The sequence below is a fragment of the Delphinapterus leucas genome, chromosome 19, assembly GCF_059928025.1.
Source record: "Delphinapterus leucas isolate spDelLeu-1000000601 "Yukka" chromosome 19, BTC_Dleu_Yukka2, whole genome shotgun sequence".
NCBI lineage: Eukaryota > Metazoa > Chordata > Mammalia > Artiodactyla > Monodontidae > Delphinapterus > Delphinapterus leucas.
In genome coordinates this window covers 12,011,442-12,038,254 of record NC_143147.1, presented here as the reverse complement: position 1 = coordinate 12,038,254, position 26,813 = coordinate 12,011,442, and the positions used below count along the sequence as shown (strand labels likewise).

At 45.7% G+C, this 26,813-nt stretch overlaps 1 protein-coding gene across 1 annotated transcript in view; it reads left to right on the top strand.

Annotated features, from left to right (window-relative positions):
- Window positions 1–26,813, top strand: part of DNAH9 (dynein axonemal heavy chain 9) — a 301,023-nt gene that overhangs the window by 106,373 nt on the left and 167,837 nt on the right. Inside the window, exons 27-31 of the mRNA XM_022595902.3 lie at window positions 60–216; window positions 7,310–7,414; window positions 15,730–15,887; window positions 18,378–18,516; window positions 21,095–21,382. Coding sequence (XP_022451610.3) covers window positions 60–216; window positions 7,310–7,414; window positions 15,730–15,887; window positions 18,378–18,516; window positions 21,095–21,382 — 847 coding nt within the window. The remainder of the gene's footprint in view (window positions 1–59; window positions 217–7,309; window positions 7,415–15,729; window positions 15,888–18,377; window positions 18,517–21,094; window positions 21,383–26,813) is intronic.

Genomic DNA, 26,813 nt, shown 5'->3' with positions numbered 1-26,813 from the left:
GCTATTTGTGGGGCCACCTGTGGCACTGAGAGTGACCTCCACCCTCCTGTGTTCGGCAGGTGCTACATCACCCTCACCCAGTCTCTGCACCTGACCATGAGCGGGGCTCCAGCAGGACCTGCAGGCACAGGCAAGACAGAGACCACCAAGGACCTGGGCCGAGCGCTGGGCATCATGGTCTACGTGTTTAACTGCTCCGAGCAGATGGACTACAAGGTACAGGCCCAGCGTTGGGGGGACTAGGAGCTAGGCCGCAGCTTCATCCTCGCCACCCTGGTCCAGCTCAGAGGCCCAGACAGGGACGTCCCTGCTCCTTCACAGGAGGCCTGAGGACCCTTGCCCTCAGGAGCTTGTGGACCTCCCTGTAAACTTTAGCACCGTGGAATCCACTTCCACTGATAAGCTTGGCAACCACAGAGAGATGACTTCACCTCTGGGGTCTTCCTTTCATCATTTATAAAATGGAGAAGCTGAACATATATCCAAAGGCCTAAATTCATTATTTGACCCAGAACCACAGAAAGGCTCATAAGTGGCTGATATAAAAATCTTCACATAAAAGTCATAGATGTGCTCTTGTGGAAAAGTGGGCGTTTCCCCAGAATTTCTACAAGGGCAAAATATTCTAGGTTTGGCTTCCAAAGACATACTAGAGTAACCTCTATTCTTAGCAAGAGGTACACAAAGACAAGTGCAAGGGTAATGTTCTTCATCCAGGCACTCATCATTTTTACATTTTTTTAATGTATTCCAGGCTCTGTGTCATAGAGAAATGAAAAAGAAACAAGAGGCCATTAGGTCACTTCTGTGCTAGCAACGTTCTGCTCACAACTAGACCTTATTCAGATTCTTTTTTTTGAAAAAAGCATAATAACAGATTGTCTCACTGTCTCATTTCTATTTTGTTTTATTGTATATATTTTTGTAAACTGCCCTTAAGTTTCCTTTTGAAAATAGGATAGCAGGTAAATAAATTTAGAGTGGAAAAAGAAAACATTTGCACTAAATAGATCAAATATTTATATATATATATGATGTGATATATTGCCTGTAAAATAAATTTTATTTGAAAATAAATTTAGGGGCTTCCCTGGTGGCGCAGTGGTTGAGAGTCCGCCTGCCGATGCAGGGGATGCGGGTCCGTGCCCCGGTCCAGGAAGATCCCACATGCCGCGGAGCGGCTGGTCCCGTGAGCCATGGCTGCTGAGCCTGTGCGCCCAGAGCCTGTGCTCCGCAACGGGAGAGACCACAACAGTGAGAGGCCCACGTACCACAAAAATAAATAAATAAATTTAGAGACTGCAAGATAATACTTTAAGTTACCACGTATAGAACTCTGTAAATGAGACTGATCTGCTATAACTTTAATAATTTCTCTTGTATATAAAATTCTGCTGTGCAGAGTTACAGAATCCTATAGCATCATGTTTTCTCATATAAAGCAAACAAAATGAGGATTCAGACCCAAAATAGCTGTCTTCTCATAGTCACACACTAAATTTTAATATGGTTGCCTTTATTGATCAACACATAAAGATACTGTTTCTCTTTAAGCAGGCTGGAAGAAGAAACAATTTTTTTCCCCTCTAAAGGAACAAGCTAAACTTTAAGGATTACTTTAAGTTTCTAGATTCTTCTAGAGTTGATCAATGGCAGCACTGCTGAGATAAATATACTCTCCCGCCCAACATTCTGGAGGACACACTCATTTAGATGTGGAAGACCTGGGGTACTGATTGAAGAAAATCAGCCAGATTTCTTCTAAGTAATGCTTAACATGGGAAATAGCAAGAGATGAGTTGGCCCCGTGGCCACTAAGGTCATTTTACCCAGTCCTCTCAAAAACGTATTACTGGGCTTCCCTGGTGGCGCAGTGGCTGAGAGTCCGCCTGCCTATGCAGGGGACACGGGTTCATGCCCCGGTCCGGGATGATCCCACATGCCGCGGAGTGGCTGAGCCCATGAGCCATGGCCGCTGAGCCTGCACATCTGGAGCCTATGCTCCGCAATGGGTGAGGCCACAACAGTGAGAGGTCAGCGTACCACAAAAAAAACACACAAAATACCCACAACTTATTACTGAACCCTGACCCCACCAATTCCTCTAAGAGTACAGGGTGAAAGGAGGAGTCTGCCCTCAATTTGTTTGAACTGTGCAAAGCTTCAGTCATGTGCGTCTAGCACAGACACAGATCAGAGCAAGAACAGTAGGTATAGCCGTAGTGAGATACAGCAAAGGTAAGGTGATCCCTTCCTAGACACCAAACATCCTTTGTAACCAAACAGCCTCAATAAGTAAGCAGTTTGCAAACCTCCTCTTCCCTTTGTTGTCCAGCTATTTGGAATTATTTTTATCTCAGAGTACACACCAGCAATCAACTTAATTTATTGAGTATCACCATTGCTCAGCATCTGTTGGGAATCATGGGAGGATATCAGAGATAGATAGGTAGGTAGATAGATAGATGATAAAGAAAGAGAGAGAAAGAAAGAAAAAGAAAGGAAGAAAGAAGGAAGGAGAAAAGGAAAGAAAGAAAACATAGGCAGGTCAACAGATGACAGAGATGAGAGAGATAATAGATGAATGATAGATATAAATAGATAAATGATAGATGATAGATAGATATATAAGAGATAGATGGGTAGGAAGGAAGGAAGGAAGGAAAGGAGGAAGGAGCAAAGAAAGGAAATAAAGATACGTAGGTAGATAGATGACAGAGATGAGAGAGATAATAGATGAATGGCAGATAGATAGATAGATAGATAGATAGAGTAAGCATAACCCAGTCCATTAGGAGAGACAGGAACGATATATGAAATAATTAGGGGAGATAGCAGACAGCATTACCCTGAGTGCTAATGCGTGTTCTACGAACTCTAATCCCTGGAATGCTCCAGAGCTGTGGGAGAGCCACCAAGTGCGCTGGTCAGAAAAGACATCGTGGAGGAGGTGAGAGCTGAGGTTGTTTAAGGTTGTTAAGGTTTGGATGAGCACCAAACAGGGCATGCGACATTTTAACTCAACCCCACCCACTAAAACATCAGCTTCAAAAACAGGACCGAGTTCTTTGTGCAGTTGCTGTCCTTCCCCTGCTCCCTGTGCCGACTTCACCCTGAGCTCTCTTCACAGGGTTTGTCTGGGGCGAGGAGAGGAAAGGAGTGAAGGTCAGAAAGAGCCTTCACCAGCGTCACTCACAGCAGCCCATTCTGTTTCAGTATCTCCAGAGAACAAGCTAGAAACAAACATGGAACCACGGTGGAGTCCATTCGAGTGGCTCGGGGAACAGGGGAGGCTGGGAGATGGGGTTGAGCAGGGAGAGGAGGAACACAAGACCACTGGGAAGCTCTGACCTTGAGGTGTCAGGCCCCAGAAACGCTGCAGGCTGCAGGACTGAAGCAGGAGCGTGATGAAGACAAACGGTCTTTAAGGAAGACTCCCTGGGCAGCCAGATGAAGGGAGACAGGAAGAGACTGGAAGTGGGGGGAGGAACATTTTTAGGAAGAACATTGCAGTCGTTCAAACCAGAGAAGCAGAGAAGCCGGATGATGGGGTAGCAGAAACGGAAAAGAAAGATTGAGAGGCTTGAAAAAATTAAATGATACTTAGTGAACATGGGGAGGGTGTGGGTCGGTGGTGAAACAGAGGAGGAGGAAAGAGGAGAGTTTGGGCTTTGTCAAGGACCCTCACAATCCCCTCTGCCTCAGGAATTCTGTAGGGAGGCGTTGGGTAATGGGGTGGACTCAAGAACTGTGTGGAGGCTTGGGGGAAAGGGTTAGGGTTAGGGTTTGCTTTACTCTACTAGTGCTGGTTGGAAAACCCATAAAACTAGCCACTTTCTCTGGAAATAGTTGCTGTTTTAGTGCTAAGACATTCTTCATATTATAGCAGCAATACTTTCCCCCTGGACCTCAGTCTGGAGAGGCTATTGCTGAAACATCAAATGACTTTGAATCTGAAAGTATCTGGAATTCTGTGACTTCTCCATGGCATCAATACTATAGAGCTCCCACTCCTTGAGAAACCCTGCTCTCTACGCTTCTGAAACATTATCCTTCCACAATTCTATCTGATCTTGCCTTCTTGATCTCATTTTTGACCCCCTTTCATCACTTCAAGTTTTACTTTTATACGGATGACTCCTGAATCTGTTTTCCAGTTTAACCCAAGTTCTGGTAGTGTCTTTAACTAGGCAGTAGAGGCCTCCGTTTGGATGCCCTTCTCTCATATTCGGTCAATACTCTTCTCAGACAGTTCCTGCTGACTCCCTGTTTCCTTCCGGCCAGGTTCCTCATCGCATCAATACTAATCATCTTATTTTTCCCCGTAGGCCAGGGTGGACATCTTAAGACATCTTAATTGTTTCCTGTCCTTCCTTCCATCATTCTAATCAGTCAGCAATGTTTATGCTTCCTTCAGCAATGCTCTCGCTTCCAGGCCTTCAACCTTATTCTGAGAGCCCTTATGCTGTCCCAGAAACTCACCGTCTTATGGCAAGGCAACAACCCAGCCCAGCCCAGCTAATGGTACCATTGTGCTGTTGTGGTGACATCTTAATTGTTTCCTGTCAAAAAACGGGGCCACATGGAGTTCTGGGTTCTGCTCAGGCCCTTGGGGGTAAAGTGTGGGGTGACGATTATCCCCCTATGGAAACTCTACTTTCTTCTGTTTTATGTATTGGATTTCCATTTGATGAAAGGTATCCACAGCTTTAAAATGTTTTAAAACCACTGTTAGCTGGAGAAGCATGGATTTTGATTCTCAAAACTCTGACTTAGTGTTTATAACCTTTGACAGGTGGCGATATATATATAATGTGTGTATGTGATATACATATATGTAATGTGTGTATATGTGATAGTTGACAGGTTGTTTCTTGTTTGTTTGTTTGTTTGTTTTTCCTTTTGCGGTACGCGGGCCTCTCACTGTTGTGGCCTCTCCTGTTGCGGAGCACAGGCTCCGGACGCGCAGGCTCAGCGGCCATGGCTCACGGGCCCAGCCGCTCCGTGGCATGTGGGATCCTCCCGGACTGGGGCACGAACCCGTGTCCCCTGCATCGGCAGGCAGACTCTCAACCACTGCGCCACCAGGGAAGCCCCAGACAGGTTGTTTTATTATTTTACATATATATATATGTGTGTGTGTGTGTGACAACCTGTCAAGTGTCATGTATATATGGCAACCTGTCAAATGTCACAAATACTAAGCAGAAGTTCGGGAATATAAGTATGTCATATAAATGAAATATAAAATATATATTATGTTTTATTATATATATGTGTATATATACATATGTATACACACACACACACACACACTCATGAATATAATACGAGCAATATCCACCTGCAGAATTTTTTGAGCACACAAACACAATGCCTAGAACTCATGTCACCTCCTCAGGGAGACTGTGACTTCTCAATCTGAAATAGCTACATGTCCATTACATCTCAATAAAACAATGAATAAATAAATAGCCACATTACCCTCATGTTAAGACTCCATTGGGACTTATCACTACTGATAGTTCAGTGTTCGTTTTCTCTTTTCCCCATTAGGATCCAAAACCCTGAGGATCGGGTCAATTCTCCCTTGTTCAGGGCTGAATCCTCATGACCTAGGACAACCCCTAGCACATAGCACAGACTCAGAGTAGATTTGTTGCATGAATAGAGAAATCACTTAATTCAAGGAGCTTAGTAAAAGGTGGGGTTGCTTCTTCCCTCTGTTTTCAAAGTCTGCCCCGCATCTAACCTAGCTTGTGTGATGTTAGACTGGGTCTCCTAAAATACTGATTTAATCATGTTTTTCTCTGCTCCAAACCTCCAAAGATCTCTTATAATAATTCAAGCCTTTTCAGAACCATGACCCTCTTTATTAAATCAACTTTCATGCCAAAATGACACCTTTATTTTTCTCTGTACATACCATGACTTTGCTCATCCTTTGTCCATAATCCTTCCTCCTCCTGGAAAGCCCTTATCCTTCTGCTATGCCTGCACAGATACCGTTATCTTATTAAGCCATGACTCCAATGTATGTTCTGAAGATACCATGTACTTCTGTGAGATATCAATACTCCAGACCTTCTGGTTCTGTTCTTGTTTTCCTTCCACTACGCTAATGTTTGCCAGAATGCGTTCTGAGAAAATCAGGGGTCACATGAGAAAAAAAAAAAATCCTAGCCATATAACAAAGTTGAACTAATTTAATTTTGCCTGACTTCTCAGGGCCCTTAAAATGCCCTTATACATTGTAAATTGACCAAAGTGGGTTATAGAAAGCAGTGTTTTCCAAACTTGATTTACCAGAGAGTCTTGTCTTCAAGGAGCATCTCCCAGCTTTGGCATTCCATGAAATAAACTTTGGAAAGTGCTGTTGTAGTACTATGTGAAATTCACTTCTTTGGCAAAACGGATCCATCTAGAGCACTTTGACCCACCCCTCTCTGAACTGCATAACATTTGTGATCTATATTATCCATTGGAACCACTGCTCATGTAGCAATTCACCTGTTTTATTTGTATCCCTTATCTCCACAACCTAACTAGAAGCTCTTAGAGGGACTGAGCCTCTCTGGGTCTAGCACGTGAGCTACGCATGGAGCAGATAGATAGTCAGAAACTGCCCACTGAGTAAATGAATGGACTTCTCGACTATTTGCATGTTCTGAGCACATCAGTGATGTTTCCTTGCCAATGGCCTTGAGTGTCTCCCAGCTGTCTCTCCCTTTATATGGCTCCATGGTTTACTAGTTCACACTGAATGGCCAGAGTGGTTTTCACTTTTAGGACAGATATACCATCTCCCATCTGAAATTATCCCCTTACTCTCACTTAAAAAGATTTACCTGTAGTTTATTTCCAAAAGAGGTTATCCCTTCCCACCCACATCTCCAGCTTCCCATCACTCTGGGAAACCTGGGTATTTTGCATGAATTCAAAGAGACAGACGTAAACTTTTTCATCAGCACATGCTGAAGGCTGAGTGGAAGGATTTTTGTATGGTGCAAGAAATGTAATATTTTATTCGTTTCCTGGGATTTTGAAAGCTACAGAATCAATACAAGCCTGATGACATTTTAAAGGGATTTTGGTCGAAGTGTCTTGAAAAGGTTCTGTTTGATCCCATGACTTATGTTGGCACCCAAAGCCATCAAAATTTTAATTGTCCTTGAAATTTTAATACGAGTTTCTAACCAGTGGTCTTTAGGGAACTGGAAGTTCTACAATAAAGGGGATGGAAAATTACTTAGATGCGTAACAGTAAGCCCAGCAGATAGTAATTTAATCTTTGTACATTTTGTTGCAGTCTTGCGGCAACATCTACAAAGGCCTTGCTCAGACCGGTGCCTGGGGCTGTTTTGATGAGTTTAATCGAATCTCCGTGGAGGTCTTGTCAGTGGTGGCTGTGCAGGTATGGGGGCCAGAACTTGATGGGAGCGCTGTGGTCTTCGTGCCAAGCACTGAGGACTTGTACATCCTCTTGCTTTTACCCTCTCCTCATCCACTTGCCTCTACCCTTTCCCCTGTTGCATTTCCTGACCTTTCTTCCACCTGCTAAAATCAGGCCTGGGTGCAGGATATGGGTATTGTGCTGGTCCCTACCAAGATGGATCCATTTACTGGCCATGATTTTCCATTTCCTCCTCTGTAAAACAGGAAGAAAGAACATCCATGCACCTGCTTCATAGGGGTAGGAAAGGATCCAAAAAGATGGCAGAGCCCAGCTCCTTAGAAGAGGCACAGACTTGGGAAGTTGTCAGAGCAGGACTTGAAATTCAGCTCATCCGTTTCCTTGCTGAGCATCCTAGCCAGGTGCCCCACCTCCCTCAGCCTCGCTCACCTAATTATGTACAAAGTGAGGGGGCAGCATGAGTGTTGTTGGATGAAGAAAATCAGTTTTTGGTTAGATTTCCCCTAAGCATGGCACTTGTCTTTCAGGTCATCCAGGAAGCGCTTAGTAAACACCTACAGCGTAGTCAGTGCTGTGCTCAAGGCCAGTGTGAAGGGTCCCCAGTTGAATAGGACACTATTCCTAACTTCAAAAATCTTGAGTTCTTGAGACACTCTTCAATGTTCTAGATGTGATTTGATTTCTGTTATCTTGAAGCCAGGCCTTGAAAAGATGGAGAGGATTTGGATTTGGGTAAGGATCCTATAGACAGTGGGAGCAGCAGAAAGAGCGGGGGTAGAAAAAAGTGAACAAACCTTTGCTGAAAGTCTGCTTTGTACCAACTTGCTGATGCTTGTCTGCATTGTTTCTTGGTGAACCTCCTGAAAGTTGCAGAAATGTAGGTTCTTCTCTTGTTCCCAGGGGTGATACGGGGCCTTCCCTTTCCTTAGGGTTGTTTGATTCAGTAGGAGTAGGTAGAAGAAGTAAGTCACAGAGCTGCCTGAACACCCTCTCAGCTGAAAACCCTTGACTGGCTTGGTTCACAAGAGCTGATTGTGCCGTCACATTGGCAGCCTGATGTTGGCTACCACGGAAATGGGCAAATCCTACAGGGGCATTTTTTTTTTCCTGGAGAGCTGGTTGTTACACGTTTACCAGCACACCTCTGCCTCGTGAGAATATGAGGCTGGTGTTGCCAGATCTTTTACATTTTAAGGAGAAGCTGAGAGTCCAGATTTTTATTAAAAATCTCTAGATTTCTAAAAGTTGGCAATTTATTTAATCAAAAACAAAACCTGAGCGGAACAAACAAAACACGTCCACTAACTGCATTCACCTGCAAGTAGTCACCTCACAACTTGGAACCAGGAATGATGCTTCTGTAAAGACTGTTTGAGTTTTGTGATATAAGATGTAGAGTAAAAGAAAATGAACCTTTCTTGAAGTACTAATTCTAGGCCTAGAACGGTTCTGAAAATCAAGAGAGAAGCACAAGCTTCTTGCCACAGTGTCTATTGGGATCGATAACCCATAATTATTTCTACCCATCTTTATGTCCACCTCTTTCATCTTTGCTTTTATGATTTTCTGCCCCCTTTCCTGGCTGCTTGCCACAGCTTCTGGAGAGCACTTCTTGTTCTCATCAGCTAGGCTGTGCTGCTGTTACTGCCTCACTTAAACCCAGGACCATTCATCATGAATAGTCACACCTGTGGTGTCCCGATGTAGCACCCAGTGCCTGGGGTTGCTGACGGGCTGTCTCCATGTGTCCCCACAAGGAGCCCAGGGGAAGAGCAAAAGGTGGGAGCCACAGCAAGGTCAGCAGAGACCTCTTCTTGGGCTCCAGAGGTATAAACAAGTTCCACATGGAATTCGGCTTTTAAAAGAAGCAGGTTCTTGTAGAGTGGAGTTAGCCAGACAAGGCAGGGGAGAAGTGGTTGTGTGTGTAAGCTCTGAAACCACACTGCCAGTGTTCAGTTCTGGTTCTGCCTCTTTACTAGCTGTGTGACCTTGGGCAAGTCCATGTCTCAAGTTCCACATTTGTAAAGGGAGTTAATAATACTAATACCTACTAGATGCAGTTGTAGTAATTATTGAGTTAACATATGTAAAGCACTTAAAACAAAGCCATACACATAGTAGGCACACAATAAATGTTAGTCTCTGTTATGATGGTGATGGTGATGGTGGTGGTGATGTTGATGGTGGTGGTGGTGACCACGATGATGATGATGGTGGGGGTGGGGGTGATGTTCATCATTACTATCATTATTACCTGAACCCTGCAGGAAATGGGCTGAAGAAAAGTAGAAGGCTGGAACACAGCACAGGGAAGAAGGGTCTACTCCCTGGTCTCAGCAGTCTCCCCTGCACTGTTCACTCCTTCTCAGCCGGCCAGGCTCTGGCTATCTTAACAAACTTAACAGTGTCCTAACCGATGAGGCAGTGCCCAACAGCCACTGTCCCCAGTGCATAGTAGACAGATGCTGTGGATTTGCCTTACAGTATTTTGAAATTGCCAAACACAAGGTCAGTGATGAGTTCAAGATTAATTCCCTTTTGCTTCTGGAATTAAATGAAATAAATTCAATCTGGAATTCCCTGATGCTTCCACACTCTCGTCTAGGAATACATCATAGGAAACATTCTCAAGAAAGTGGTCTGACAACAACCTGGGCAAAATCTGAGCTAGTACCATTTAAAATCATAGACCCATCCAAGGAGAAAATTGCACTAACTGTTCACGCTGCAATCCAGGCTGGCATATTGGTGCAGAAGCTGCACCAGCTGTGACAGTTCTACCCGCCTTACCCCTCCTCTCCTGCCTCTCCTCCTTTCCTCTCCTCACATGTCTGTGCCCCTCTTCCCAGTAACTTCTACAAAAGTGAGCATGCCTCAGTATTCTTGGAGGTGGAAATTTTCATGTCTCTGTCAGATTGGTCAAGCAGAATTGCATATCCAATTGGGAAAACCGTGGCAATTCCAAGAACAATTACTCTGTTATTTTTAAAACGTATAAGTTACTACATACTTTTTGGGGGAATTTTGCCACTACTACTGCAATCAGCTCCCTAGGCCTTGGGTTATCTGGGCCAGGGGACATGTGCCACTACTCTGTACTCCAGCCCCTGGTCCCCTCCACACTGCCTGGTCAGGCATCCCTGTCACTTTGTCCCTTCCACAGGTACGAGCCCTGGCAGTGGGCTGGGCTGGGGCAGCAAGTGGCTAGAAGCAGCAGAGCAGCCAGCAGGGACTCGGGAGCCCATCATAGCAGTGTTCCAAGTACTCAAGGAACTGAACAAATGCTAGCCTCTCAGAGCCAAGGGAACTCCCATGTAACACCCTTTATATAGGGGTGTAAGGTCTAAGCTAAAAACATAGAAATATTTTTTTAAATGTTCAAAGTGATGAGTGGTTTGTACCTCCTGAGGGCAGCAGACTGTAATCTGCCACTGCGGAGAGAAACATGGAGTGGCCAGGCAGGCTTTTAATAATGCACGGCATTTGCGGGCAAAGGCTGGAGAAGAGAATGACCCCAGGGGACCACAGAATGAATGGGCCACTTCCCTAGAATGTAGGCGGGCAACGTAGAGGGGTGTGGAGAAAAAGCTGAGAGGAGGAGCATAGCCTAGGGCTAGCCGATGACCTCCTTAAAATTTATCACCTGCGGGTAAGATAGGATGACTTTGATTCTTCACCAGTGTGTCTGATGCAAGGCCCTACCTGGGTGGGAGGGTATAGGGGCAGAACCATCTGTGATCACCAACTTCCAGTCTTTGGAGGGAAAGATGTCATTCTTAAGATATCCAGTCAAGCCACTGTGGTCAGACAAGCACACATGGCTTGTGTAGATAGCAGGACTGATCATTTGATGTCAGAGCTGGGCTGCAATATAGAGAAGTAAGACCTACACATGCATCTAAAATATAAGGCAGGAAGGAAGTTCCATTCAAGAGGTGCAGTTAAAGCCTATAGAAACTGAAAGAAAGTGAGCCCATCTAGTCAAGAGGCAGTGGAGGGTCATGAATTGGAATGGGGCATTGTGGTCCCGGGGCAAGGCCACTCCTGAGAATGGACAGTGGAGGTTGCCGGGTCGGGTGGTGGCAGCTAGCCCCGTGCTGCTCCAGCGGTGGACCAGCAGCATCAGCATCCCCTGGGCACCTATTAGAAACGCAGACTCTCAAACCCACCACAGACCTGCTGTAACAGAATCTGCATTTTCACAAGACGCCCAGTGGGTCATAGGCACCATGAAGTTGGAGACAAGCTGCCCTGGGTGCGGTATTCTCCACCCTGATTGCACGTTAGAATTGCCTGGCAATTCTGAAAAATAGCAGTGCACAAATGCACAGTCTCCACCCCAAAGATTTTGATTTCATTGGTCTGGGTCAGGACCTAGGCATCAAAGTTCAAAAAAAACCTTCCTGCATGGTTCTCATGTTCAGCAAACATTGAGAACCAGAGTTGAGAGGGAGACTGTGAAGTAAAGAGAAAATGCTTGAGGACCGTGGAGCTTGGGTTCACACCAAGACCCACAGGATCAAGCCTGGCTGGTCCAGGTGAGTGGGCTGCAGGGACGTGTCCTCTCCATGGCAGGTGGGGCAGAAGGATCAGAGGACTCAGGCTCCTTGAGAGGTGGAGGGGGGTCAGTCTGCAGGTGTGAATGGAGACACCTGGGCAGAAGCAAGTACGAGTAGAAATCGAAGAACTGACTGGACTGCAGTGGTTCTTGGACTTCAGCATGCATCAGAATCACCCGGAGGGCTTATTAAAAGATGCTTTGTTGGACCACACCACCAGAATTTCTGACTTGGTCAGTCTGGGCTGGGGCCAAGAATGTGCATGCGAATTTGGTAGGACCCAGGGACACAGGTGTGGAATGGTGGATAAGTCACTTATATCTTCTTGGCCTCAGTTTCCTCATTGGTAAAATGTTTGGTCCAGATCATGGTTTTCTCAACTTAGGCACTAAGGCTGTCTTGGGCCTGAAAATTCTTTGTTGCAAGGATCTGTCTTGTGCGTTTCAGGATGTTTAGCTACATCCCTGGCCTCTACCCACTAGATGCAAGCAGCAACCTCCCCCCTAGTTGTGACAACAAACATGTCTCCATATGTGGCCAAATGTCCCCTGGGGAGGGCAGGTGCAAAATCACCCCCAGTAGAGGACGCTGGTTTCTACATAGCTCTCCATTTTTGCTTGTTTTCTTAAGGGGTGGAGAAAGCACCTTTTTTATTTCATGGAAACCTATGTCTCTAAATTGTAACAAACATGATTATTTTCAGAGCAAAACAAATTTCTCTGAAATGGTATATATTAGATGAGGAGCTGTGTGTGGCTGGCAGTGTTCCTACTGGTAACAGGCCTTGTGGGGAAGTGGCTAAAAGTATATGCTTTGGCCCCAGACTGCCCGATTTTAACGCAGGTTGCCCCACTTACCAACTGTTGGACATCTAGCAAGTTTCATTTTTCTTTTAACTTTTTATTTTGAATTTATTTTAGAATTGTAGGAAATCATAGAAAACCAATTACAGAAAAGTTGCAAAATAGTATAGAGTTCCCTCATGCCTCCCCTAACGCCTGCATCTTCCAGGACTGTAGCACAGTCTTCACTGCCTTCAGCCTCAGTTTCCCCATCTATGAAATGAGCATCCACCCGTCTCATACAGCTGTTGAAAGGACTGAATGGGTTAATTCATATAAAATTGTCAGAAGAGCGCCTGGTACATACTAAGTGCTCAGTAAATGGCAGTTATTATTCCGCTATTGTTCCCCGTGGCCAAAGTGATGAGTCTCTAGTGGGGAAACGGACCCCCACGAGTGAGGAGTGTACCTGGCACCTTAGACACAGTCCGTACCTACCTGTGGGTGCACCTCCACTTGGCTGGGCTGCAGTTTAATCCGTATGATCCTGGTTCACCAGCTTCTACCCACCCCCCACCCCACCGCCTCCTGAAGGACCTCTGGACTTTACCAGGCCCCCTGGACCCTGGGCACTGTTACAGTCCAGTGGCTTGTTCTGTGGACCTCAGCTGCTTTTAAGGCAGCAAGGAAATGCCAGGCAGACGGCCTCCTGTCCTGCATGAGCCGGGCCATCAGAGGCTGCTCTCAGCAGTGAGGCTCCAACCTTAACTGCCTCCTCGAGTCTGTCCAACACTCTCCCTCAAGAGCCCCCGCGGAATTTTACACAAAAGCACAGATGCTGCAAGCCCTACAGTGCCTCACAGATTCTCACTGAGCGTGAGGTGTCTGGGCCTCGGGGTGCAGGAGAGAGTGCTGAGTCAGAGCGCGTGGCAGAAAAGGTCCCGGGCTCTGGCCTTAGCCCAAAGGTGTCAGAGCCATTTGCAAGTAGTAATGAAAGTCCCTTCCCTACTCCGCCACAAGGAGAGAGCTCTGTGTATTTTACAGGTGGCAGGACCGGGGCGGAAGGAGAGACCCCAGCCTTCCCCACTCGCAGGCCTCGCGGGGTGATGAGGGTGGCGAGAGGCCCCATGGCCCAGCAGTGCTACGAGTGCCACGGGAACCAGCAGAGCCCAAGCTGTTTGGCCACCGTGCTGGGTGCTGGAGGCTGCCTCTGCCAGGACGCACTGACACGCTGTGCGTGGAAAAGACGTTTCAGCCTCCAGCTAACTGCTGTGAGCTCAGACGCGTTCTGTCATCAGAGCTTCACTTGGGAAAGCAGCGGAACCCCAGCTGTGGACCTGCCGGGCGCTCTGGCAGATACCGCCCTTCCGGGCACTGGAGAGAGCCTCGCCCGCGGTGGATGGCCCAGCGGCCTTCAGGCTCTCTTCCTCTCTCTCTCCTTCTCTCTCTCTCTGTCTGGCTGTGTGGCTGTCTCTCTGGTCCAGCTGTCTCTCTGTTTCTGTCTCTCTCTTTATAAGTGTTCCAGCTTTAATTCTGTCTCTGTCTGTCTCTCTCTTTCTTTTGTTTATGGTCCAGCTCTCTCTCTCTCCCTCCCTCTCCTTCTCTGTATCTCTGTCTCTCTCTGTCTCTATCTCTCTCTGATACGTGGTCCAGCTATCTCTCTGTCTCTCTCTTGTTTAAGATCCAACTGTTCCTCTCTCCTTCTCTCTTACATACACTCCAGCTGTTTTTCTCTGTGCTTCTCTCTCTCTCTCTCTCTCTCTGTCTTTCTGTCTCTGTCTCTGTCCCTCTCACTCACACACACACACGCACACACACATATCCCTGCAGCCCAACTCCACGGAACCCCTGACTATTCTAAACACCCTGATCACAGCTGATATGCATGGAGCCTCATTCAAACCTTTGCCCCGGCCCCAGCTTCCCAGCTTTGCTCTCAAGAGCCCTGAGAGGCTAGAAATACTCAGAGACATTCCAGGCCTGGCTGGACAAGTGAGCCCCTTTTGTCTTCCCTTCTTCTTTTGCTGATCATTATCACACACGCTTTTCTAAAGCACCAGATGTTCATTTCTGTCTCTCCTTCCACTGCTATAAGTATGATCTAGAATCTAGATCTAACTAGGTCCACCTTCAGCTTATTAAATCCCCTCCGGCTCCAGACCATGTTTAAGGAAAAGTCTAATCTCTTTAGAAAGGCACGCATAGCCCCTGGGAATCTGGCCCAGCCTCCCTTTGCTTTGTCCCCCGCTCCTCACCATACCCTCCATCCCTATCGGAGTCGCCTGTGTTTTCCAGGTTCGTTCCAGAGATGTAGACGGAGGGGTAGCCGAGAGGGTTAGATCCAGATGAGGACACACTGCAGTGATGGCGGCGGTCACATCAAGAGTGCCCATGTTAGCTGCTATTTTTGAGGGTTTTCTGTGTGCTAAACTCCTTGCGGACTTTATTTCATTTACTCCTAGAACAAGCCTAGGGGGTAGGTCCTAGCGTTCTCTCCACCATGTAGCAGCTAAGAGCCCAGGCTCCAGAATCCACATGCCTGGATTCAGATGCAGACGCCAGCACTTAGCAGCTGTGTAGGGCTCAGCAAACTACTCTACCTCTTGGGATGATGGTACTAAAGAGCCCGCGCTCAGAGCATCCTGGTGAGGATCACATAACATAATACAGAACAATGCTCAAGACAGCGGTCAGTGTGGACAGGACTGGCAGTCAGGGTTGTTTGCTGTTCACCCCCAACCTCTTAGGCACCATGTGATAAGCGTGGATATGGGGATACGGGTGGCCAGATTTCTTTTGGACATGCACCCAGTGCCCATCGGTAAAGAGCCCAGGGCTCAGTCACCAGTCCTGTCCTTCCATGAAGGGGGGCCCAGAGCAAGTGTTTGTATTGTGTGACCACAGTGTCCCAGCCTTAGCTACCGCTCCGCCGCTGGCACGCAGAGGGAGCATTTTCCGATGACTTGTTCACCAGGTAAAAAGCATTCAAGATGCAATTCGAGATAAGAAGCAGCGGTTCAACTTCCTTGGAGAGGAGATTAGCCTGAACCCTTCTGTGGGCATCTTCATCACCATGAACCCAGGCCACGCCGGCCGCACGGAGCTGCCAGAAAACCTCAAGGCTCTGTTCAGGTGAGCATCTGCTCTGCCCCGTGCAAGGGCCCCAGAGAGAAGCTTCTTTTATTTTTTCCACTGAAAATGTATGACATGTACATTAAAATAAATGTGGAACATATACAAAGGTAGATTTTACAAAACCACGTTTAATGCCATCACCAGTAAAATTATTTTTTGCTTAATTGTGTTCTTTTCTTTACAGGCATATAAAGTCATGCATTTGTAGTCTATGTGTGTGGTCTACACACAGTTTTGTATTTTCATTTCATAGTCTATCATAATCCTATCATAAATGGTTTCTTCTTCTGTTAGATATTCTTAAGAAATCTCATTTCATGACTGCATTTTATTCTATCAAATGCATGGTTCACAATGTAGTTAACTAGTCCACAGTAGTTAAATGTAACAGTTAAAATAAATTTATTCATCATGGTATAATATACATAAGTATTTTTTTTTGTATGCATGATTATTTTCTTTGGCTAGCTTCCCAGGAATGGAATCACTGAATTAACAGGGAGGAACTTTTTTAAGGCTCTTGATACACGTTACCGAATTGCTTTCTACAAAGAGCTGTGCTGAATGACCGTCTCACAGGTGACACATGATAGCACCTCTTTTATTTTACCTTTGCCACCAGTGGATATTGCCACGCTTTTAAATCTTCTTTATTGAGATAAGAAAACACAAAAGCATTTCCTAGCAGGGGCTGGAGTCTTCGTTCTTTTTTCAGAAAAGAGAAGTCAGCCCAACAAAGAGAAAGCTGAAAGATCCTTCATGGCTTCTGATTGTCTGTCTACTGAACTGGTACCTGAGAGGGAGGCTGTGAGAGCGAAAACAAAGCTGTCTGTCTCGTCTTTGGACTGACACCCGGCGCTCTCTGTTGCAGACACAGAGGCCCAGGAGGCCACTGGAAAGCTCCCTGTGTCCTTCAGTCCCTCACTTTCACTGCTCCAGGGGTGGGGCGGTACCTCCTCCTTCAGGCAGGTCCCCACCTTAACCAAGAATGCCAGCAGGCTGTGGGAACTGGTGCCACAGAGTACTATACTGATCACTATTTGCTTATGCAAAGTATTTATTAGGTAAACTGTGTGCTATGAACAATACTGGACAGGGGTTATCACCCTGATAAGAATTATTCCTCACATTTTTTCCCCTGAATTTAAAGGGAACATATACCCATAGAAGAAAATTTGGGGGAAAAACAGAAAAGTACTTGTAAAAATAATAAGTACAAACATCTACTTTCACATTTAACTCTCACAAAAACCCTATGAGGTAGATACTATTAGGACCCCCCTTTGAACTGTGAGAAAACAGATTCAGCAGATTTCCGAGGGTGGTAACCATAGTTACTAAGGTTAGCTAGTAACCCAGTTAGTAAGCAGCAGAACTAGAGTTTGAACCTAGGCAGTCTGATTCCAGACTCTGCTCTGCCCACCCCAGTCCTATCATCCAGAGAAAGTCAGTGTGACCCCTTGCCACCTGCCTTCCAGTATTGTGGGGGCAGAGTATTTCTTTTCCAAACTTGGGATCAGACTCTATAGAGTTTAGTACCCTGCCTTCATTAATTAATGTTTTCCTGTGTCATTAAATAGTTTTTCTTCTACAGCATTATTTTTCACAGCTGCATTGCACTCTGTTGTACGGATGCATATTTAACCTTATTTTAGGTTACAAATTAATTTTGAGAATCTAAGTATTTGCTTGCTCCTTTGAATTTGAATCTAATTTAATATAATATAAGGGGAAAACGTACTTGAATGATATGTTTTTGAAAATTTTATATCAGTGTAGGGAAAATGCAATTAAAGAAACGTAACAACTTTAGTCTCCTATCACATACCTAATGAATTAATTTTAAAATTAACTAATTTTAAAATAAAATGTTTCTAGACCTAGAGGGGAAAAAAATCACAATAAATCCTTATATATAGACAAAAATCCCCTTCTATATTCTCATATTTGCCATTTTGTGGCAAAGTGGGGTTCATAGGTGCCTACTTCAGACCTCAGAATTACGTACTGACATTTGTATGCAAATAAGCGTAGAATAAGTTTGATCATCTAGACTTGGAGGAGACAAGTTTTGAGGAGGAGAAATAGATTCTCATTTTCTTGCAGATAACAAGAGAGACCCTATTCCTCAACCTTAGCCCCTGATCTATGATAGAAGATCACTAATTGGTAATCTTCTAATTACTGAGGCTTTACTACTCTGTGCCTTGTATAAGGCACACTGGACCCAAGTTACAAGACTTGCATTGTAGCCCCACCTCTGTCCCCATCTGCTCACATCATCCATCACCTTGAGCAAGAGAGTTTACTCCCTTTATCCTTACTAACTCATCTTAACATTGAAAGTCTTCAGTGAAATAATTGCTAAGGTCTCAGTTTTCACACTCACACATGCCTCCGTCCGTGATCTCAGCCAGTGTCTCTTGTCTTACAAGCTCCCCTCCACTGTGGTTGGGACTGTCTCAGCCCTCTGTCTCCCTTACACAGGCCTTGCGCGATGGTCGTTCCAGACTTTGAGTTGATCTGTGAAATCATGCTTGTGGCAGAAGGATTCATTGAAGCACGGTTACTAGCCAGGAAGTTCATCGCCCTTTACAAGTTGTGCAAAGAGCTTCTCTCTAAACAGGTACAATCCCTGGTTAGACCAGGCGACCAGTTGCGTGTGATTGTCCCAGCTCTGGACGGGTTCTGGAGCCAGTGTGTTAGGGAAACATTAGAACCTTCTCATAGAGAGTCACTGTGCCCATAAGCATATTACACGCTCTAGAAACATCTATAATAAAGATTCATGTTCATTTTCTTAGCCCAGCATTAAAAAAAAACACAACGATTTGGGCACAGAACTCCCTTTTTAGTAGAATACTTAGCAGCACCTCATAGATCACCAGTGTCCCATGAGAAACATTGCAGTGGCGAATGAAAGCCCTTGGAGGGAGTGGTCTGTACCTGAAGGAACGAGAGATGGGAGGAAGGTGGGGGAGAGAGAGTCAGGCATTAAGCAGCACCGCGCTGCTCATTGCTGCTGCTCCTTAAGTGTGGCTTCTGCCCAGGGCCGGCCCCCTTCCAGAAGAGACCTTAACATGACCCAGAGCCTCCAAGGTTTATGCCTTAGATGGAGAATTTCTTGGTGTCACGGACAGCCAATCAAGCTTCCTGGGCGTTCCCAATGAGTTTCTCTTTCCTTTCGGGTGTTTACTTGGATCACCTTTGCTGCCACAAAGTGAGCTCTCTCAGTCCTGTGAAACCTGTCCAAAATGGATTTAGGAAAAAAAAAAAAAAAAAAAAGAAGCCACCTCCCCTGTTTTCTCAACACTTCCCAGGCCCTGGCTCACTGCATCCTCTCTGTCGGTTCTCAGCCACCAGTGGCTTCAGCCCAGTGACTCACGTTCCCGTCTCGATCCCAGACTTCTCTGTTGAACTCAAAGCCTGTATATTCAGTGGCCTATGCCACAGGTCCCCTGGTTGTCTAAAATGCACCTCCAGCTCAGTATCTAAAGCCAGAGGTCCTGCCAGCTCCACCGCAGGCCCACTGCTGCATTCAGGGCTTCAGGAGAACAATCGCTTACTCACTTGCTGATTCTGGAAGCCTGGAGTTATCCTTGACACCTTCCTCTTCCTCAGCCCCACATTTAATCATGAATGAATGGCTGTTCTTTCTACCCTGTGGATATTTCTCAAATACTTCTTTCTTTCTACCACTTTTGTTGCAAGCACCCATGTCTCTTGCTTGGAAGTTCCTCTCTGCTAGTTTCTCTACCTCTACTCTAGTCCTTCATGTCTATTCTTTAGCCACCAGCTGGAGGGGTCATTTAAAAATGGTACTCATTGTACTTAGGATAAAGACCAGCGTCCTTATCACTGTCTGCAAAGGACCACGTGCGGCCCTGTCTCCTGCCTCTTCCGAGGCGCCAGGTCACAGCCCTCCCCGGGGTGTGCTCCTGCACCTGCGCTGCTCTTTCAGTTCAGTGTATGATGAAGGCGAAGGACACGGTGGCTGCGCCTGGGCTAAGGATCAGACTTCCCTGAAGAAACAATATCAAGGAAGGCCTGAGGGGACTTCCCTGGTGGCACAGTGGTTAAGAATCTGCCTGCCAATACAGGGGACACGGGTTCAAGCCCTGGTCCGAGAAGATCCCACATGCCATGAAGCAGCTAAGCCTGTGCACCACAACTGCTGAGCCTGCACTCTAGAGCCCGTGAGCCACAACTACTGAGCCCGCGTGCCACAACTACTGAAGCCTGTGCGCCTAGAGCCCGTGCCCTGCAACAAGAGAAGCCACCACAATTAGAAGCCCGCGCACTGCAATGAAGAGTAGCCCCTGCTCGCCGCAACTAGAGAAAGCCCGAGTGCAGCAACGAAGACCCAACACAGCCAAAAATAAATAAATAAATAAATAAAAAGTTGAAAGAAAAGGAAGACCTGGGATCCAGTCAAGCCCAGATGAGGAGGAAGTGCAGTCAAGGCCGGAAGGAACGGGTTGTCCCCAGCCTCAGGAGTGGGGTCCTGAGTCAGTTTTATGTTTCTGCGTTCCTTGCACACTGAATTGTCCTCTGTAGCAAGCATCACAGCTCTAATTAAATAACAACCTGCTGTGAAGCAAGTAGCAGAGCTGCGACTTGAACGGAGGTCTGTCTGAGCTCAGAGTCTGTGCTCTGGACCGCACGCTCCACCCCTTCCTCACCACTCCACTCCCAGCCCTGGTGTCAGCAGTGTGCTCCACCATCCCACGAGCCTACACTCAGAACCTGTGACCTCTGGGTGCCTCCTTTGACAAAAATTTTAAGGAACTTTTTTTTTTCTCCTTTTCTCAGAGTTTGAAGGCCTCTTTGAGGCAAGTACGCTCACCTTCGGCCACCTCTGAGAACTAACACATCTCCCTCCTTGACAACCCTTCCACCCTCTGAATGTTCAAGGAGTAGCCAGATAGGTTTGGAAGCGGTCTGTTTAACCTCCCTGACCCCCAGCCCCCCATATGCTCTGTGTCTGCTCTGTCGTCGTAACAGCCAGAAAAGTGACTAATGTCAGACCAGGAACTAGGATCCTGGATCATGATCTACTATGTCGTTAATCTTTTCCTTTGCCTCTGCCTTGGCCTCAAAAGTGACCTAGTACTGGTGTGCTATCTAATCCTGGGGACACTAGCCCGAGCCCGTGGGGTTGTGCATCCCAGCAGCTCTCGTCTAACCCTGCTGCCTTCCCGCAGGATCACTATGACTGGGGCCTGAGGGCCATCAAGTCTGTGCTGGTGGTGGCGGGATCCCTGAAGCGAGGAGATCCTGACCGGCCCGAGGACCAGGTCCTGATGCGCTCCCTGCGAGACTTCAACATCCCCAAGATTGTGACACACGACATACCCTTGTTCATGGGCCTGATCGGGGACCTGTTTCCTGCCCTGAATGTCCCTCGGAGGAGAGACCTCAACTTCGAAGCTTTGGTTAGGAAGGCTGTGGTGGAGCTGAAGCTGCAGGCTGAGGACAACTTTGTGCTCAAGGTACAGGGTTTTCCCTCCCAACATTTTTTTGTCTCTTAATTCTTTTCTTGGACAGTGGATTATACTTCATCCTTAATCCAAAGTGTAGCTTTAGAGGTACAGATACTTATCGACTTTGCAATAACTCAGTTCATCTCAGTAGCCCTTTATTGGCACATCCACAGTGTGGAATGTGCGGTGAGGAATGCAAAAGAAGGACAAAGCCCCTACCGTCAGGGGGTTCACATTCTCATGGGAGGAATGAGACACAGGCTTTGCTATAGCACGTGTTCCTTTCATGTGAATTACTTCATGCACCACTATACAGGAATGACAGTCAGGTAAAGTGGAAGCTGTGTTGGTTCTTATGCATTTTTCTGATCTTGAAAATGCTTTGAAGTGATCAGGGACAGGCTTTACACAATTAAAGAAAAACCTGAGGGTGGTAGATAGAATAATTCCTCCCCCTACCCCACCAAAGATGTCCACAACCTAATCCCCAGAATTTGTGAACGTGTTACATTACGTGGCAAGGGGGGATTAAGGTCACAGAGGGCGTTAAGGTTGCTAATCAGCTGACCAGGCTGTGGGGAGATGATCCGGGTTTATCCAGGTGGCCCAGTATAATCACGACGGTCTTTCTAAGTGAAAGAGGGAGACAGAGAGTGTCAGTGACCCCGCGGAGGAAGACTCAACCAGCCACTGCTGGTTTTGAGGGTGGAGGACGGGGCCATGAGCCAGGGAGTGTGGGCAGCCCCTAGATGCTAGAAAAGGCAAGAGAACCAACCCCCACCAACACACACACACAGCTTTCAGAAGGAATCAGCCCTCAACACCTTGATTTGAGCACAGTTAAGACTTCTGACAACCCAAACTGTAAGCTAATAAATTTCTGTCATTTTAAGACATTAAGTCTGCAGTAATTTGTTACAGCCATAGAAAATGAATACATTTAGCAATAGACATAGACTTTAAGAAAGAAAACCTGAAACTTTAGTGCAAGTATAGCTAGTCTCATGGCTGTAGGAACCACGGAGGTTCGTGCTGTTTTCTGGGGAGGCTTAGGGTGGGTGAAGTCACTTCCTCATGTATTAAAACAGTGGATTAGTGAAGAAGGCTCCATCTACATCCGATCTTTAGTTCTTTATTAGAAATCCATACACCCATGATCTACCTCTTGAAAAAAGAAGCACAGGCCCCCAGATTTAAGGTTTCAGAGGATAAACGGACATGAGGTAGGTTGCAAATGCTCTCTAGTGACTTCACTGTGCTAGTGTTTTTATTGGGATTAGGATGCATTGTTGAGCTTTGAGGGCTTTGGATACAACATTCTGTACATTTTGAGTGGTCTGCGCAATCTTGTTTTTCCATGAGTCTGTTTGCAGAAGGTAACATTTTTAGGATGTATCGATGTTGTTACAGTAGAAGTGCCTGCACACAAATAACTAAACCTGGAGGGAGGATGTGACAGGTGCCACAAGAGAGGGTCCTGGAATACAGGGATAAGGGCAGAATTTTTTTTTCCTGTACTGTTACCTCTCCAGGATATGCCACCAAGCTGCTTCACAGGAGAGAAAGTGCTCCCCCTTGAGGAACTTACAGACTGGGTGCTGGTTCCTTCTCCACTCCAGGTGGGGTTTCTAGCACACAGTACTTGCATTGGTTGAGATTAAGCTCTGGCTACAGATAAACAGAACTGGTGTCTGCTTTCATTTCTGAGATTACATTTTACAGAAGAGAGCAAAGCATCACCTGGTCCTTTGCAGCTGTGATTGGTTTTGCCCGTGGAGCAATCCCCACTCCCAACCTCTCTCCTCTTAAGTTTGGTAGATAGACTTTTTAAAGGTAGAGATGGGCAGGAAGCCCTCCCAGATAGAGGGAAGAGGGTCAGCCGAGGGTAGACGGGGAGACATAGAGATTGTACAAGCCACAGCAAGAAGTCCAGTGTGGCTAGAGAAAAAGGTATTGGGGTGGGGGAGGGGGAGGGAGCAATAGGACCTGAGAGATAATAGGTGGCCGTGTTATAGAGGGCTTTGGATGCCAGATGAGGGGTTTCCTCTGAAAGGCTCTGATCCTGAGGGGCACCCTCACCCCAGAGATGAGTTAATCCGATGAGGCTCCTAGGATGCAGGCACTGAGGCTGACATCTTAGAATCAGGACAGTCCACATCTTCCCAGCCTCTCTGAGAGTCTGCTAAGGCAAACGACCCTCCTTCCCCATTTTCTGCACTTTTTTCTGCTCAGAATCTCACTCTTTCTATTTATTTGTCAGTTGCCCCACATTGTTTCCTTCTTTTTCTTCCCTTCTTTTCATAACCACTTTCTGCTCCTCTGATAAGACAGATGCCATCTACTAAAGGTTCTTGCAGTAGATGATGTTTTCTACTGACTTTTCATTTACACTGTCCACTTGAACTGTTTTCTTTGAAATATAGTTGATTTACAATATTGTCTAATCTCTGCTGTATAGCACAGCACACTTGAACTTTTTAAAGTTACTTCATCAAAAACCTCTAGGGAAGCTCTGGTTTGAGAAGGCATCCTGCAATCTTTTAAAAGTGATAATATAACTTAAAAAAAAAAAGGAATAAGCCCATAGAAGTGTGAAAACTGGGAAGGGGATATAAGAATAGATTTCTGGAAAGATGGGAAGAGGATGAAAGCAGGTTGACAGATCAAACAGAGCAGGGGGGCTGCAGGCTCAAATATGCTTAGAAAGGGCTTCAGGGGAAGAGGAGCCAGGAGGCGGCCAGTCTGCCAAGCAGAACCCTGGAGAAGCTCAGGGCTTGGACTAGGCAGTGAAGGAGGGCAGGAGTGGGGAAGAGGACTGAGAACACAGGGACGGGGGGGCGCCTTAAGCCGGTGGGGGAGGGCATTAAGTCTGTTTACCCAATCATTGTACCACTTAGCTCCCCACACTCTCCCCCAGCTCCCCCTTCTAGGCCCAGGTTCCCAAGAATGCGGACCATGCACAGCCAAGCATGTAACTGCAGCCGAAAAGAAAGGTCTAAGGGAATTTAATAAACTCTTTAGGAGGGAAACTATGACTGCTCTAAGAGTTTGAAGCCCGTACATTCTGTTTGGGCTCCTCGGCCTGAAGGCCAGCACCTGCTCACTCACCCACAAGTAGAAGAATAAAGACAAAGGCCAAGATCTGACTGGGAACACAGACCTCCCTCTCAGTCCTCCCTGCCTGGAAGGAGACCCGCATATCAAGCCGCAGACAGCACCCACCCCAGCCTCCTAGAAAACACAGTGCAGCTCTCCGTTTAAACCTGAGGCTCACCAGATACTGGAGGCAATCAACAACACAACAGACAGACAGACCGACAGACACCCACACAAACGCACATACACACGCAGCAACTGACTCCAGGGGAAGTTAGGAAGAGAACGTTTTAAAGCCCTAATTAGTATCCTTAACGAAAATAAAGAAAGCGAGATCCATAAAACAAGAATGAGATGCTATCAAAAAATTAAAAGAACTATTGGAGAATTGCAAAGAGCTCTTTGAAATGTAAAATTGAATCACTGATAACACACACAATTCAATGCGAGGATTGGAAGGTAAAGCCAAGGAAATCTCCCAGGATGAAACTATATATATATGTGTGTGTGTGTGTATAACAAAGTATAATACATATAATACACACACAAAGAGAGAGAGATAGTGTGAGAGTCAAGGTGACACAGAGGATTATCTAGGTTACGTAACGTGTTGCCAATGGGAATTCTAGAAAGAGAGCACTTGAAGAACTGGACAAACGTGTGTCCAGATTACATGGGCTCAGTCAGTACTGAACAGAGTGGATTTCAATGGACTTATACCAAGACGCGTCATAATGGAATTTCAGAAGTCAAGGGTCACCAGAAAAAGATAAAAGTTTCCTGGCTGGGTGACAGATTGAGAAGGTGGTACAGGTGACCCAGGAAGGAATGAAATTCAGGATGACATCAGAACCTCTCATCAGCAATATCAGATAGTAGAGGACAAGGAAACCATTCCCTCAAAGTTCTGAGGGGAAATGATCTCAAAACTAATTACGTACCAAATTATCATTCAGGATATTTTCAGAGAGTTACAAATTTTACTATGTATGCATCCTATTTGATTAAGTTACTTGAGGACATACTATAGCAAAACCAGGATGAACAACAAGAAAAATATCATGGGATTCAAAAATTTCAGAATCAAATAAAGGAAGTCCTTGAATTATAGCTGTTAGCAGGCCTAGAAAGCAATCAATCCAAATCGAGTCAGGAAGTCCATGGTCTCTAAGGAAAAGGACCTGAAAAGTAGATATATTCAAAGGAAGAATAGATAAACAAGATGAAATGTCTCATGTGTTTTATTGAAATTCTCGGTTATGAGAACTAAGGCATATGTCTGTCTTAACAAAGAAAAAAAATTAAAAACACTAAGAGAAAAAGGATTTTTTTAAAGTAAGTGTGAACCTGATATTGATCAATATATAGAGTGTAAGAAAAGAGTACCTATTTGACCTTGAACTGATGTTCAGAACATCCTCTGTCAAGTCATGACATGAGGCCCACAGAAAACGTGATGTATTCCAGGCAACTGCTTCCTTCTGTAGTGAAAAATATCTACAATTGTAAAAATCTAAGCCGCTATTTGTCTTCAACTCTTAGAATCATGGAAAATAGAGAAGGTCTAAACCTAAGTATGAAACAGAATGTAAATATTATCAAACATGGCAATGTAAGAGTATAATGTGTCTGGTAGAAGATAGGAGACGGAAACGAGAAGAAAAGGTAAAAGGAAGGATAGAGATACATATATATTTACCTTACAAAAGATACTGTCAAAAGTTGATGGATTAATCACAGTCAAAGTAGAAGTAACCCACTCATCAGTTGATAAATGGACAAACAAAATGTGGTATACCTACGCAATGGAATTTCATTCAGCTGTAAGGAGGAATGAAGTACTGGTACATGCTACAGCATAGATGAGCCTTGAAAACACTGTAAGTGAAAGAGGTCATTTCATTTTCTGAAATGCCCAGAATAGTCAAATTTATAGAGGCAGAATGTGTATCAGGGGCTGCACAGGGATGAATTAGGGGTAGGGATGGGGAGTGACTACTGATGGGTCTGGTTTTTCCTTTTGGGTTGATGAAAATGTTCTAAAATTGGATAGTGGTGATGGTTGTATAATCCTGTGACTATGCCAAAAGCCCCTGGAAAAAGGTGAATTTTATGGTATGTGAATTATGTCTCAATACAGCCGTTGAACAAAAAGAAGTTGATGGAACTAGAAAGCAATTTTAAGTCTTTCTGATATCAGGGAATCAGTCAGTAGTAGTTCACGGAAAAAAAAAAACAACAACCTAGGTTTATAATACAGTCTCCATTCAGTAGCCAGAACACCATCCACTGCCACCACCTCTCCTGTTCTCCGCCCCCCCCACCCCACCCCGCCCTCCTCCAT